Consider the following 17,222-nt stretch of genomic DNA (forward strand, 5'->3'; position numbering starts at 1 on the left):
CCCCCCCAAAATGTGCACTTGAGTTATGTTTTATGTGATTATGAGGATATCAGCTGTGGAAGTTCAAGGGAAAGATGAAACACCCATAAGAATATCCACTATTTGCTGAGTATTTAATGTATGCTAGACACTGAACTAAGCATTTAAGAATATTACTTCATTGGAGCTATTTCAGATAGGTACTGCTATTCCATTTTAAAGAGGAAAAAATTGAAGGTAAAGGAGTACCTATGAGTTATTCACAGTCTAGAGACAAAAGTGACAGAGATGGAATTTGGCTCTAATGTCAAGGCATGAACCACTGTTCTCACTCCAGAACACCAAGAGCATGTTGCATCTTAGAGTCAAATTTTGTAACACTTCTACACCACATCTTCTTATATCATAGGATGTCTTCCATATGCCTAATTGAATAGGTAAGTCCTAAAGTAAAAAAGCTTCAGAAAGGAGTGGGCTTAAAACAAGAAACTATATGAACTAATTTTAGGGTTGACCACTCCCTTATGGAGATTAATTGGCAGAGCTGCAGGAAATCACCTCTTGAGGAGAAGACCTGAAAAGCTGCCAGCTCATTCGGGGTGTTCTTTAACTCCAGGAATGCTTCTGAAGAGGGCAGAAAAACCAGTTACTTAATGAAACTATGGTAGTACAATCAGGATAAGGTTACAAAAGTTGAGAGTGGGACGGGTCGGTGCAGAGATGAGCGGGGAAGGTAGAGTGAGTGGGAGGAGAGGAGTGGGTGTTGAAGGAAATGAAGAGAACATTTGCCATATTTGGGAAGCCTTCTGGTTTACAAACAGGAGATCTCCTATGAGCAAAGGAGAAAATGAGAAAGCCAAGCTGATGTGCCAATTCTTGGAACAGAACTGCCTCTAGAAGAGGAGAGAGTAGGATAAATGCAAGCAGATGGGAGAAAGGATGGACTTTAATTTCAAAATTGTGGTTTTATATATTTTTGTTCCTTCTCTGGCTTAGTCATTTCGTTTAGGAGAAGAAAGAGTTGATTTAGAAATTATAGGTTGAGAAAGAACGAATAATTAGGAACAACTGAGTTTCAAATGTGCAATATCACACCCAAATTTTAAAAGGATGCTTTTTGAGAAATGTCAAGACTGTAGGCTCTAGGTCTGGGTTCAGATTTTGTTTCTGCAACTCCCTTGTAACTTTGGATAACTCATTTTATTGTTCTTGGTTTAATTTCCTCAACATTAAACAGGAACACATCATAGAACTCTTATGTATTTTGAGAGGCCATAATTGCAAATCCTACCTAGTGTCTCACCTATGGTAAACCATGAATAAGTACCAGGTATCACTACAACTCTTAGTGACCCAACTGGACACCATTTTCTGTTTTCTTTTCTCCTATAAATTCATATCAAGTGCTAAAGTTGAATAGGATACAATTATCATTGCCTTTTTAATAAAACTTCAGTTCAGCTGAAAACTTTTGAGATGGATAATTTGTGGAGTCATTCCAGGGTTCTTAGTCTATGCTGCAGACATGCAAAAACTGACCATAGCTGCAGAGTACTGTGGCATCTCCTCGGAGAGCCACAGAATCCTAAAGAGGGGGTAAAACTAAGCTGATATTTCACCTTGACACGTGTCCTATTAAACTATAGTTAAAAAAGGATAAGGAAAATACAGAGATAAACAGGAACCAATTTAACAGATGTTGGAAAGTAGAGATATTAAGATATGATTCTCAAAGTTTGGCAGAATGAGAAAGATAATTTCAGGGATTCTGTAGTGCTTGGATGCTGAGTTCTCAAGCTCAGCCACTTGGCTATTTCTATCACATGTGCATAGTCTAACATCTGTGAGCAGTGGCTAGACCTGAAGGCAAGGTACCTTCAACACAGGAAGTACTCTCTGTGTTGGAACTACGCCATACATAAGGATAGGAGAGAGTGCAGCCTTTTGTTTAAATCCTGTGTTACTAAATTTCTTAGTATGGTGCTTTGAGTATAATGGCTGCTTCAAATTTGTCATTAGCTGATCCCATTGGGAGGGCTGTTCGAAGAGATATTTTGATTTTTAATTTTTAAAGATGAGAAGTCAAATATTTCACTACCAAAAAAAACCCTTTACAATGGACACTCCATAAAGGTAAGATAAAATATGTTCTTGAAAATGTACTAGCTTCTAAAAGTACAATAGAATATCAACACTGTGAAGGTAAAGAAGGTTAACATTTTAGAACATTTTTCTACCTATAAGGTGTTTTTTGACACAGTTGGTATTGGTTGGATGGCATGTGAAAGGGAAATTCTAAAGTTCAAGATTCTAAATCAATAATGGCATTCTACGGCCCAAGTGTGTGCTTAAAGTGGAACAAAATACCGCAAATGAGTAAGAGCGCTGGTCGGAAAAACTTACAATAAAATCATTATGATTCTTCATTAATTGCAAAAACAGGTAGCGGACATCCCAACTCTTAGAAATACTATGTGTACCAAAATAAATGATTTAGTCACTAAACCATATGGTTATTAAAAAATGGAGTATATTGTTCCATAGTGGCTAACATACACCAGAATCCATACCAAATTTTGGAAATAAAATCATGTGAACCAGAACAATGACCTTCCATAACAGGCACTGTGCATGCTCCAGACAATGGGAAATTTAGACACACAAACAAAAGACAAACAACAAAACCTGCCAAAAAGGCATAGGAAACACCTGCTATTTTTTTTTTAAATGGAACAAGATACTAATTATTATTTCATATTGAAGGTTTTAAAACCATACATGCTTTGCTGTAGTGACCACAAAACAAAATTTAAAGCATCGTAGAAAAATATCAATGCAATAATACCTATAGTGTAAGTGGAAATTTGTCTGTGTTTTTAGGTTATCTCTAGTGACACTAGAGGAAAAGATCTTTATAGAGAGAGAGAGAGGAAAAAAAGGAAGCTTACTTGTTTTCCTGAAACAATGTACATTAAAAAAAGAATCGGAATTATATACAAACAGTAAAATGTCTCTAAATGTTAAACAATAGCATAACACTGATTATTTTGAAAACTTAGGGCACATTTTAGAGAAGCGAAATGACACAGGATGACCCTTCTCATTTCCACTTTCCTGACCTGTCAAAAGGAGACTTACGAGATTCTGAAATAGCTCATAAATTACACGACAGAAAAAGGGATCAATTTGGCTTGGTCTTCAGGGACAGATGCATATTTTTTTTAAACAAACAAGGCTGTTGAAAAGTTTTCCCCTCCGCGCTTGCCCCCAACGCCATGTGACGGCCCGCGCTGTCCTGTCCAGGGATCTACCTGACAGCAGCCCACTGGGCCCCTGTGTTTCCGGTTTCGGGTAATCAGTGTCACCGTTGTCCATAACTTCTTGAAATATCCAATTATAAATATTTCTTTTATGTTTGAAGTTTTCATGAAAACTTCTGTAGGGACACTTGTATACTCCCAGAGTGGGATATAACATCGTTGTTTTTCAAAAAGCAAAAACTGAAAGAATTCCCCCAGCTACTCTGGGTGCAAACATGGTCCCGGCTGTGCCCACAGGCTCCTCCTGCTTCCTTCCCCATCTCTGAGCCAGCTCCCTGTCGATTTATTCTAGGAGTTCTTGTTGACACAAAGCCAACGAAAGATGGAGATCAATGGGCCAATAAATGGTGGAAATGGGAATGACAGTGAATTCCTGGAAGAGGCAGAAGAGTTTAATTCTAGAGTTATCTCACAGAACAATGCCGCCTCCAAAAATATTTCCCAAAAAAACCAGGGATATCAACACCAAACATAGAAGTACATCTAGATCACATGATGTTTTTGAAAATATTTATTAATTTTTGTTAAATGTGCTTAGAAACATCTAGACTAGGGTTTGATGTAGAAACTTGATAAATGTTAAAAAAAAGGACAATAGTATATTAAAATCTGAGGGCATTAAAAATACATACTGGGTTTCATTTAAATTCTAAGATAAATTAAATGCTAAAAACAAGCAAAATCCCATGTTGAACACATGATAAAGGATTTTCTCTAATAGTCAACTACTATTCTGGAAACACACAAAAGATAGACATATTTAATGAATATAAAATATGTAAAATTAAGATACATCAATATACATATGTATATGTATACATACATGTATGATGTATACATTTCAAAATCCTGAGCTTATTTATTATATCTTAGATATCTTAATTCTAAGAAGAATTATCTTATTCTAGGAACTTTCTCTTACTACTTCAGTGACTGCTAGGAAAGATGCAGGAGACAGTGAAGAATCTCTCATCTTCCATAAATGCCAGTTTCAAAGGACAAATCTATTCATCATTCTGATCAACATGGGATTTCCATTACTCATCTTTCCTTCCAAGATAACTGACATTTTTGAAGGGCACCCTTTTTGTTACATTTTATTTCCTTCTACTAAAAAAGTCTTTTTAATCTTCTGGAATTAAGGAGTTCATTTTCACCACAAAGTTCTTTTTGTTTACTTCCTTAGTCTGATTATTCTACTCGAGGGTATGCAGATGGTTACATACCCCTTTTCATCAATGCGATCCTCAAAATAAAGTCCTAAAAATACCAGCGGCAATTAACATTTAGAAATCTCCTTTTTGGTTAGTAGCCATCCTCATAAAATGTCTGTGTTTGACTTAGGTCTGTATTAGACAAGTAAAAGAGATAGAAAAAATATCACAGGCAGAAGGGCACCTCATTTTCATGGCTGCCATCTGCGCATCAGAAACTTTAGCTGCACATTTCAATAATTTCACAGGAATCAAAGTAAAATCTTGGATCAAGTATCAAAAATTAATTGCGTACATGGAAGTCCAAGAGTTTAAAAGCAAACACAAAGAGTAATAAAAGAAAAAACTTATTGAAAGAACAAAAAGGGTTTTTGGTAGAAATACATTGCTTGTGAGCCAATGCAGTAATGTGTTAGGTAGAAAAGGGTGACATGATTTTATGACAGTGTTTTAGAAGAAAAGCATCCAGATCCAGGGAGAAAACGTTTTATATCACTCCTCACTGATCAGGCAGCTGCTAGAAAGCTAGGTTCAAACCTGAAGGCCGGGACCTAAGAAGGAAAGTGAGAAAGTGAGGAAGGTAATGATCAGAATGAGGTGACCATTTTCATATGAGAAGTTGGTCAGGAAGTCAGGGGTGCAGTTAAAGCAACAACCCATGCTTTGATGTGAAAAGGTTAAGAGATCATGTTCTTTCCTAAATTCTGCTGAGGTCAGTATATTTGGAAGAAATGAGTTTTGACTGAAGCCTGGTAAAGGGATGACTGGAGAGAAAGGTGACTGGAGTATGAGGAACTTGGTGGTTGGAGTGAAATGCTGGAGTATGGGCATCAACGTAGCATCTACGTCTGTGTGTATTTGTGGGGCTGGTTCCAGACAAGAAAGCAGTGGTGCGTCAAAGCTGAACTTGTCCTATGTTGCGACTTTCTCAAGAGCTTCGGTGACAGTGACCATAGGACATGCCATGGGGGAGTGCCATTTCCTGTGTGCTGCGATGGTCATTCCGGTCTAATGCACCATTTGCAACAGTGTCGAACAGTGCTCTTATTTATGGTATTACATTTTCGTGGTCTAATAATGACTGAAGCTCATCTAAAGCTATTCATATAGCTATATTATAACTAAATGCATTATTTTAGCCTCCTTGGAATTCAAATTAAACATTCTAATGTTTCGTTCAACCCCCTTTTCTTTGCCTCTAGTTGACTGGGAATTTAAAAGAAAAACATGACTGTTTAAATATAATATGATTATGACACTAACATAACTTTATTCTATAACTTGAAAAGATTAATTTTATGTTTTCAGGATGTTCTTTAGTTCATCCCCGACACAACACTTGAGAAGCAGGCTGATGTCACTCCCCTGGCATCTCTTGCTTTCAAAAATATCCTCTTTAAAGGAAAAACAAGCTCATGAAAAACACTGACTAGAAGAGAAATTGTTTCTAAGAAAGATGTGAAAAGAAAGAAATATCCTAGGGGTTCAAATATGCTTACTTTATTTCTTGTCAATGGCATGTCCGCCACTGCATTTCTTTTAAGAAAAGTTGTGCAAAATGAATCTTATTGTCTTGAAGTTTTAAGTGGGGCTCAATGTTATATGAAAGTCTCAAAGAGAAATTCTGTTTTGAAAGAAGAGTTAAACTTTTTTAGTTCAACTTTTCAGAGTTAGATTATTTTCTTTTGCAATAATATACTTTTCATTAATTGAGACTTTTTGTTTTTTTTTTAAATGAGTTTACTTTAAACATATATAAATATATGCTGATTTTTTTAAATTAAATCATCAGGAAAGTCTGTCAGATTTCCTTCCCTAGAGTCCTCTAAGAACAGAACAAATACTCATCAATTTCAGGTGTATTCTTCCATCCTTCCTGGGTATGATGCCAGAGAGAAGACTTATCAATGCACTAAATAAATAATTCTATCATTCCATGAAGAGAAATACAAATAATTGTAAAATATCAGGTGTTAAATGAGTTTACCCCCTAGGACTTCGTGTGAGCAAGTCTGCATTTCTGTTTCAGAGTTGTGCTTGAATTACTTACTCAATCCCCTCTTTTAGGTTGCAGTGGTGTATGGCTTGGGGCTGTGGGTGCACACGGTAAAATCTGTAAAAGATTTGTGAGTCTTGCTCTTAGTGCCTGGTGTATGCTGGCTGCCTGGGTATAAGATCTGCCACTTCTCTAAGCTGGGTGGAAAAGAGTAGGATGTTAAAAGCAACATAGACAAAAGAGAACTGCTGCTTAGAGCCACAGTATTCTATTAACTTTGTCTCAAATTGTTGCAAGTTCATTCATTCTCAATGGCCGTGGCAATACTCTTTTATCAAATCTAAGAAAGGCTGGTTTTGACAGATGTTAAATACCTGTGCAATGCATATGATCTTGACATTAGGGTTATCTTGAAATATAGCTCCTATCTTTATAAGGCTTTAAAAATATTATCACTAAAGTATATTTTCTTAAAAAATAATTACTACTATGCAAAGCTAAAACATGCCAGCCCTTTAATTTTTATTACTGAGAGACCAACCTCACCATAGAATTCATTCATCCTTCTGTTTATTTAAAACAGACTTTAAGTTTGAAGAACAGTTATAGGGCCTTAAAAAGACAACAATTTAATAAAAAACATCCATGCTAACAATGCGGCCAAGAACTTTTTGGGCCAAAGACATTGTTTACCCAGCATTAATTATTTCCGTTTCATTTTGTTTTGTTTAGTTTTTTTTTTTTCCTTTTTCTTTCTGGTTTCAAACTTTTAAGAATTATCCATCCTGTTTTGGATGCAAAAAGTTTTGTTCCTACAGCAGGATTTTTAATGCCCTCACAGTGGGTTAGGAGAAAACAGCTGCTAATATAGAGCTTCTGTTGCATTACGAGGGTCTATTCCTGATTCAGTTCTTCTAGAATTTAAACTCCTAGGCTGGACACAGAGAGGAGAGGGACAGGAATATTTTGATCTTTCTAATCAGTGGGGACATATGTCCTTTTGAAGGCCTCTTTGTACTTCCCAAATGAGTCAGACATCTGACGACTTGAATGATTCGGTTGTCTACACAATAGACTAGTTTGGGTGGGATGCCAGAGGGCTCAGAATTGTAGACTGTTCAGGCTCTCAGGTTGCGCAGTTTATTAAGAAAAATTTGAAATGCCTAAAGGCATTAAAAATAAATTTATGTTCACCCTAATGCCAGTGATGCATGTAGCATCTTTGCCTTGGGCTATTAAGGACACAAGTAGTTCCCTCCAACTAAATTAAAAGAAAATAAGGTAGTAATGAGATGACCCCAGTTTCCTTCTTTCTAGGGTATCTCCAGTATGTGTGGCAATTCAAAAGGCTCCTTGGTGAAGAGACAGTGCATACATTACTTAGTTTGGTCATTTCTGCCATTTTTTCTCTAGTTACTATTTTGCTATTTCCAGTAGAAAGCAAAAAGCAACTCCGAAACAATGCAAAACCACCTATTAGTTTTCTCTTTATTATAGGAACAATCTGATGTAAGAGTACTTAGATACAAGAGCATTTAGTCTCCTGTAGAGAGAGACTGTCCAGCCCTAAAGGACTGCTGAGATTAGGTGGACAAGGAAGGTCAAACATGCTTTCATATGAAGACTCAGCCATCTTATACGCTCTCTGCCCAGGGTACGATGGAAGACAAATTCAGAAAAAAATATTTCTAGTTTCAAAGTAGTTTTTTAGAAAGTATATAATGTTTGGTACAAATTTTGCACTGGTCTTTATAGTAATCCTGCAATTGTTTACTAAGAATGAACTGGAAGTGAATAAAACGAAACGAAGTTCTTTGAAGATTGGAGTTCCTTGTCTAACAGAAAGAGGGAAATGCTTTCATGGCATACTTGTCAAAACATTCCATCCAGAGGTAGGAAAAATTAAGGCTTTCTAAAATTAGAGCTTCAGTTTGGTTTAGAAGAATAGTAAAAATGGTCATTTCTCTTATCCCAGTTTATCCAATAGAGTCTACGTGAGGTTCTCAATGCAGACACGAAATAGGTGTTATTATCATTATCCTGGTTATGTTTTCCTTGAAACCATGAAATGCCATTTCTCTAGAATTGTCCATAACACAGTTAATAATTTGTCACCTTTCTTAGTGCCAGTGGTTGGAGTAGATGGCCTGTGTCCCTGAAGTTTTGCTTGCTGAGGCGGCCACCCAACCAGCTAGCCAGCTCCAAGAGGTTATTTTTGTCTTTTGCAAAAACCATACTGTCATCAATATCTCCGTTTTCCACAAAACCCCCATCTGATCAGAGTTTATTCTTGGGGGACCTGCCTAGGTTAAAAGAAGAGTTAATTTTTCTTTCTCAATTTTGTTCCCTCTTCTGTCTGAGCTCTGAAAAATTTCTACTCTATGGCTTGTTTGGATGCACATTCAAAAGGGAATGTTTGGGTGAGTGCTTCTCCCAGAAAGAGACATTACATTCCCCCCTTACATTTTCAGGGTAATAGACACCTCACTAAAGATTTGCAATATCTGAGGCACTGTAGCAATCAGCTTTCATTAGCAACACCTGTAATCAAGAGCACAGTATGATTTTTTTTCCATTAGGAATGTGGCACAGGCTGCCAAAGCAATATTTTTTGGGTGTGTGTGTGTGCACGTGCATGTGCATATGTGTGTGTATGTTCATTAGAAGAGGGAGTAAGGGATAAATAAAATATGAAAACCTTTTAAATTCTTCCTCTGCACTCAGGAACTAAGATATCAATATGCCAATGCTTCATTATCAATCATTGAACATATACGGTAACTAGTGTAAATGTGTTCTCTGCTAACTATATTGTTTGTCAAATATCTGCTTTGCTCTTGTATGTTGGATGATATCTGTTGAGGTCGATACAGCACTGCGATTAATTTTCACCAATGACTTTCATGATTCCTATTATTTAATGGTGTATTTTGTTGATAGGAAACAACTTTGGGTTAACTTTATCTTCAGATAAATGATGACTTTAATAATAACTGGAAAGAATTTATCCGTCTAATTACTGACTTCCAATCATCGGATTGTCTCTAATAATGTTCTTTGAGTTCATTCAGTGAGGAGATACTAAAAAATTTCATCTTGTTAGGATTTTAATAATGTATTCTTCCTTTTGGATGAACTCCAAACTGGCCAAATTTCTATCACATCTGGGGAATGTTATAATGGTTCCTTTGAAATTAAATATTTATCATATTGAAGGGATGGGGAGTGGGCCAGGGATTCTGTAATTGCCTCTATTTTCCCCAGATGCATAATTAACTCATTTCTATAACAGTTTATGAAAAGTCCCACTTTAAAAAATGCTTACTTAATGTTTCAGGAAAGAAAGCAAGAGTGATGTTATGTTTTGAAGCTATGGGTCGTATGACCAAAGGTCTCCTGCACTCAAGCAACCAAGTGACAAGAGTTTTCGGAAGGGGAAGTGTTTATTAGAACTCAAGTTGGAAAAACAAAAAATACAATTTTCCTAAGAGGACATGGGGTAAGGTGGAGAATGAGGTTTGAATCAGTTAAGAAAATTTTCTTGCTTGGCTGAGTGACGTCTGCCCATACACCATTTTCAATGTGCTATAGTCATGGGTCTACATATTTTTGAGAGAACATTCTTTTTGTAAAGATATAAGCCCAGCAGGTTACAAATCTTAGTCTTACTTTCATAAAACCCTAACTTTTTATTGTGTTTTATTTTTGTCTAGGATGTAAGATCTAGAATATTCGTACATAGTGTTAAGTTTTTGTCTCTTTCTTCCACTTTCTGCCTCCACACTCACAGAATTGTGATCTTGATCATGGTAATCACTGGCCACATGGGGCTATTTAATCTGAATTCGAATGAACTAAAATTAAATAAAACTTAAAAAAATTCTGTTGGAGGGCACAGTGCTAGAACGTCAGCTCTAAAAGTTTAGGCATATTGACTACTTTGCCTACTTTCGTATTCCTGGTGCCTGGATGGGGCCTGCCATACGAGAGATGAGTGATCAATATCTGTTGAATGAATAAATTTGTTTTTAAATTTTGGCAGCCAATGACTACCTTTGCTAGGGGCCAATTTTCATGGCATTTTCTTTGACCAGAACTAGACCCTAAATGAATGGATCATCAAAATATGAATCTCACACCTTTCCCACATGGAGAGCTCTGTGACTTTAGTAAGTTATAAGTCACATAACTTCTCTAAAAAAGTCTCCTGCATGGTTTCTCACCTTACTCAGTCAAATGGTCTCTAAGGCTCTTCTATGACCTTCTCGATGTCGCTGACCTTCTTTCTTGAAACTCACTTTCTATAAGTCTCTCCTTCTTTGCTCCTCTAGAGTTACAGTGGCTTCCTCGCTGTTCCTTAAACACACCAGGCACAACCTATTTTGGGCCTTTGCCTTTGCTGTTCAAGACATTCTTCTACTGTTCACTTAGACAAGTGCCTTGCACATAAATCATACAAAACATATATCTATCTGAGTGTTGAAGAAATGTAAAATTCCATTGCTAAAATGAAGCTGGGTTCTTTCTTCAATGGCAGACATAAAAGAAAATATTATTTTAAAAGCACATCACTATGTGTGATGTACAAGTTAGGTGGGTATTGTCTAAATCTGCTAAAACACTACTTTCCCCGTAGAAAACAACCAAGTCACTGAGTTGCAACAGCTACTGTGGCATCAGATGAGCCAGAACCACCATTGTTCCCAAGGCACACCAAAAATAACCACACGATTTTGAAAGTGGCTGAGAGCTATGCGTAGACAAGGGTTATAAAGCCCAGAGGCAGGCAGTGCTTCTATTTCCAAATAATTCTTTGTCCTTTTTGGGCTGTGATAGTGTATAAAATAGTGGAGATAATTTCTGTTAAGTATACCCAGCATACCACTAAAAAATGTCTGCCTGGAAAAATAGCAGCAGTTTGAAAAGAGGTCTGCCAAAGCAGCACCGATGTTTTTATCCCACACTTACAAGTATCTCTGAATAACTAACGCAGATGGCCACATTGCTTATGGAAACCTATGGGAGCTCCGCGCCACATAGAGTACATACATTCTGAACTGAAAATCTCTCTATAATACCACAGTGGTTTACCAGTTTTCAGGTTTACATTGAGCCATTTCAAAGAAAAAAATCCATTTTATTTTGAAATTTAGGTTCTACACATTTCAGTTCGAGTAGGTCAGATTTATGATTAGCAACACATGATAGAAGGTACTATTATTAGCGAGACTACATCAATCCTCACAGAGAAGAGCTTGCCAATCACTTGTGGTTCATAGCTGCTCTAGGTGCCCCTACTCCTTTTCCCAAGGCTAGAGGTCTGCTTCTTTCATCTCCTGGTTGCTGCCCATCTGAGCTGACAGAGAGCGAAAGACTGAATTTTCTCAGGTTCCCATTCATCTGTCTCCACCCATCTCCAAGAGCTTTCTGTTCACTCTTCTCTTTGCTTCTCTTTCACTTATTTTCTCTCTGCTTTCTTTCGCTTTGACTTATACTGTTGAATTTAATTTAAGGAACCTCGTGAGGTTAAGAATTATTCACTCACACTTTGTCCCAAGTCCAGGGACCCAGAGACTGTGGGAAACTCAGCTACATAAAAAAAAAATGCAACAGCTAAACATAACTTGTCCCGAGTACTTAGTCACTGCTTATGTGAGTTAGTTTATCAATTGCAACCTTCTGGGAGTTTAGTTTCCAGTTCTGCGACTCATGTTGTCAAGCCTGCAGAGGGTGATTGTGGGTTGGATGACTTCTGAGGGATGGGGAAGATGCCAATTCACTCATTCAGGAGCTGATGATAGAGCTCTGGGTATCAGTCAAAGTTGTGGTTTCTATTTTTCCCATTGTAGTTTGACAGGGCTATTAAACCATCTCAATAATTCCCAATATTTTGGACTTAAAAACTTTGCCTTTGTATTTACCAATTTTTGAAATACCTGTTTGCCTAGGAAGACAGGTGCTCTGTGAAGGCTGATGTCATTAAAAAGCTGAAATTATCTATCTGATCTGAGTTTACGGTCAAAAAACCAAAGGGATGGGGGAATAGGATCCTGCCTAAGTAACTGAAATAATGAATTAAAATTGTCCTGAGTTAGAAAAATCTGAGAATTTCAAAACCTTTTAGGTTAGTTAATGTGTAAAGGCAAAGATGTTTTTATTTGTTGAATCAGATACTTCACCTGCTCTCTCTACTGTTTTCTGTATTATTAATCTTGCTATCATACGGTGGCAGTCATCTGTTTCAATAGAAATTATATAACGGAAATTCATTCTGATGCTTCCCATTCAACTACCTTTCATCTCCCAGGTGTATAAAGAAAAAAAGAAGAAAAAATAGCAAAAGATAAGAGGGCTGGACAGCTTCGTCTGGTATTGATAACTGTATGACATTTAGTAGTGGAGAAAGTCTGAGAAGTGTTGACTTTCTTTGGGCATATTGCCCTGTGTAGTATTGGTGAATTAGGACTTATTACTTTTAATTACTCCAGTATACTTCATTATTTGAAATACAGACCCCCCAACAACAATAAAGTCTTAAATCATTTCTTAGAGTTGTTATTTTTTAAAATCATTAAATAACTGAAGAGGTGGTTAGAGAATTGGCTAAGGAACAGTAACTCTTGAGCGCAGATCGCCAGACCTCTTTTCATCTCTGCCTGTGTCCTTTCTCTCCACCCCGGAGAATCCCCTTCATATACATTAACATCTGGCAAACACAAAAGATCATTGTATTGGAAAAAGCACTCATCAAAAAGCCCTAAAACTTGAGTTTTGTTCTGGACCAAGATTGGAGGGGGTCATTTACCCTTGATGTCAATGTCCTCCTACCCTTGTGAGTGAACTAGAGGACATGGGTTAGATCATCCAGCTCTGACTGTGGAGTGAGGAGTGCATAGACAGCTGGACCACAGTTCCTGCCTCTTCATTCTCCAACTACTGGCTTACTAGACTTATCCACAGGGCAGTGTGATTTTGCCTGTGAGAAACAATTCTCTCTCTGAGACAATCCTCCACCCACCACTCGAGCGTAGAGAATCAGGCTCAATACATTTTACACAGAGCTTATTCATTTAGTAACATGAGAAGTCATTTGGAATTGGAATCTATAGTACATTTGTGATTTTTGCTTAGAGTCCAAAAGTTATCCAGTAACATACAGTTTCTGATGTTGGCTGTCACCATGGCGAGGAATAAATTAACTCTACCGCATACCCATATAAGGTTGAGCTAGCCAAGTGCTTGGGAGTGGAGAGTTCTGTAGTCAGGCATTGTCATCGCTGCTACAGTAGCACTGTGGGGAAAATATATAGCAAGGGACCCCAGGGGAAGCTGTGGGAAAGAACAAACTATGCACACAGCTCTCTGAACAGCAAAATCTGTCCAACTACTATTTTTATGTATTACATTACCTAAAAAAATACTATCAAGGGCAGAAATAGTTTTGCTTTCCATAGGAACACATCTGGGTAAATTTGTTAATCAACAAAGATTTTATGCACATATGCCAGTTTTACAGAACTGAAATAAACACTGCATCTTAATAAATGATTTAATGAAGTGTCGGCAACTGTTCTAATAATAAATATCTTCGGTAATATACTGGGCTTACTCAATAGGAAATGATAAATGGTATCATTTATCTCTCCTCAGCAGGTTTTTTTTCTTACATTTCACCATCAGTCATTTCCATAATCTTATTGGTTAACGTTCATGGCACACCTAAATCAATTGGGGTGCCTTGGGCGCTGGCTGTTAAAACAATCCAAATTGGATCTGTATGGTCCAATTGCAGTATGACTCTAGATTCAGAACTAATGTCTGTTATGCCATGTGAGGAGAAGAGCCACCTGAACACTATAGACAGTGGACCTCATGGGCCAGGCCCCAACATGGGGTGTCATTTGGCCCTGTCTCTTGAACAGACTACTCGGATAACTGCCAAATCTCAAATTAATTCAATCAGTGTTGATAACCTGTCTGAAAAGAGGAAAGTCAAGTCCACGCTGGGTAATGAACTTCTCATGTTAATCAAATTCATCAGAAGGTGCCAATTTTCTACTTGGCAATGTACAGAAACAGACTCAAGGTATTTTCTTAATTAGGGAAAATAAAAAGGTCTCAATGCCTGTACTGTAAATTTATTGAGTTAGAAAGACCTAAGAACTCTTAGAAATCTCCCTTCTAATAACCTCTTAGAAAAGACCTTTGTCAATTCTATAAGAGTACATTGCTATGCAGATGGCTTTGGATATTGAAATAATCAGAATAAGCTAGCTTTACTGAAGAACAAAATTCTTATGAAAGCATTATGGGAAATATTATTATATTGTTTCTGCACTAAATAATCACACAAAGTGAAAAAGAATAGACCCAGTACCCTCCTCAGTTTGTTTGAGTTCTGTTTGGCTGATCACATGAAAAAGAATGTAGAATCCCTCTAGAGTTGAACTCCCTCCCACAGGCGAGTCTCACAGATATTTGTACACCACTAATTTGTCTTCCCATGCCCATACAAGGCTGAGCTAGCCAAGTGTTTAGGGAGGGGAGAATTCTGCAGTCAGACATTTTCATCACTGCTCTATAAGCATCGTGGGAAAACCTATAGCAAGGGACCCTAGGGGCATTTTAAATCTCATGAAATGGCATCTATACATAAAAAAAATACTTTTCCTTGTTAAATGCTGATAAATGATTTTCAGCTAGAAATTTCTAAAGCGTAAAGTCCCCACTCCAAGCAGAGCAACCCACTACTAAAACAACCACAAAAGAACCATTTTGAGGATTGCAACTCTTGATGAACACAGCACGCAGAAATGGAAGCTTTGGTCTAGTGGCAAGAAGCTCCTCAACTTGACATTGTAAAAAAATGATTAGTCACATGTCGGTCAGTGTGATCCCTACATTTATAAATGGGTTTCCTATAATAAATTTTATTAATTTGATTTTTTGGAGGGTATGCAGGTAGGAGAGGATGAATGATACAACACCCAGCCACAAAGGCCAAGCTCCAACGAGATGGTCCTTCCTGTTGGGTGGTGGGAATGGGGAATGGCTACTTTAAAACCTGACTGCAGGATTCGACACAGTGAAATTCATTTGGAACACCTAAGGATGGCAATAATTTCTGATTCCAACAACAGGGCCATGCCGACAAGAACTCCCAATTGCCTTTCACAACATGGCATTGGACTAGCATGGGTCCTAGAGGGAAATGTAAGATTCCAAGGCAAGGAGACTCAAAAGACTCTGTGTCAGAAAACAAAATATGGCTTTGCACACTGTCACACACCGACATGGGCTTAAACATATAAATACAAACAATATCGTTTTAAAATGAGTCATGCCAAGACTCAAACATCAGCTTTAATGGATATGGAATGAGAGGCCAACCACTTTGATTGAATATATTAAAACACACATCAGGTCCATATTTCAAATTCTGCCAGATGTTATGATGATAATTTGGGGTGACCTTTTTTTTCTCTCTTATTTATCTATGAAATGGGCTATATAAAGGACCTTCAGGAAATGAGTAGAATAATTTTATAAGTAGAATGATTCTCAGTTGGTATGATATTGGTACCCTCTAGTTTGAATATCTGTGCTGTAGTATAAATGCAACTATGTTTTCCTTATGTAATATTTTGACAAAATACATGTTTATGTATAACATCATAAGAATAAAACTTCATTGCATTAAATATGTACATTCGTATTCACAACAATGAACAAGAGAAAAGAGGCTTAAAAAAGTTAGCACCGTTCTCAACTTATTAGGAAAGTAATATAAATGGACTCAATTTTCCATTATTTTACTGCTTGTTCCAGTGGAGAAGAACACATTGGTACTATATTTCTTAGAAAAGTATGCAATTGACTTAATCCGGCAATTTAAGGCACTTTCACTTACAACAGAAGGATGAAGAAGATCATGTTTACGGCGAGGCTGTGACTTACCCGTCCCCCTTTCTCAGGGTAGCACTGGCAGCCCCCGCTGCAGTCTCTCCCTCCACAGGGCACGTCCAACTTCTTCACACCCTGCAAGATAAAACACAAAGCAAAGGGAAAGTTATATAAAATACTGTCAACTACAATATGCATCATAATGCTATCTGTTGAGACTGTTTCCAACTCTAAGAGTTATCTAGTCATTCAAAACAAATAGACTTGAATTTTGAGAGTAGTTTTAGGTCCACAACAAGAGGTACAGAGATTTCCCACATACTCTCTGCCCTCACAAATGCACAGCCTTCCCTCTTATCAGCATCCTCCACCAGAGTGGTGCATTTGTTAAAATGGATGAACCTACAATGGCACATCATTATCACTCAAAGTCCACAGTTTACATTAGGATCACTCTTGGTATTGTATATTCCATGGTCAAAAAGCCCCTTTTCATGCCTATTAACTGCCAGATGCCAAGCTACATCCTGGGGCTGGGAAGTCAAAGAGAACATTCCCTGAATCCAGAGATTCTGTGTGAAGTAAACCCATAAGGACACTCTGTGTAAAGAGCTTTAGCATAAAGGAGAAACTCCAAGTGCTTAGAAAGCGTCCTTCATTCTGGCTGAAAATGTGTGTGTGTGTGTGTGTGTGTGTGTGTGTGTGTGTGTGTGTGTGTGTATGTGTGTGTGTGTGTGTGTGTGTGTTGGGGGGATGGAGGAGATATTTAAGGTTAAGTTAAATGTGCAGGGCAACTCTGGGCCTTCATCC

At 37.5% G+C, this 17,222-nt stretch overlaps 1 protein-coding gene across 1 annotated transcript in view; it reads right to left on the minus strand.

The window, feature by feature from the left end:
- The window catches only part of COL4A2 (collagen type IV alpha 2 chain), a 178,572-nt gene that overhangs the window by 114,950 nt on the left and 46,400 nt on the right, over positions 1–17,222 (minus strand). The window contains exon 4 of the mRNA XM_036228807.1: positions 16,467–16,547. Within this exon, the coding sequence (XP_036084700.1) occupies positions 16,467–16,547 (81 nt within the window). The remainder of the gene's footprint in view (positions 1–16,466; positions 16,548–17,222) is intronic.

The sequence above is a fragment of the Rousettus aegyptiacus genome, unplaced genomic scaffold, assembly GCF_014176215.1.
Source record: "Rousettus aegyptiacus isolate mRouAeg1 unplaced genomic scaffold, mRouAeg1.p scaffold_m13_p_11, whole genome shotgun sequence".
Taxonomy (NCBI): domain Eukaryota; kingdom Metazoa; phylum Chordata; class Mammalia; order Chiroptera; family Pteropodidae; genus Rousettus; species Rousettus aegyptiacus.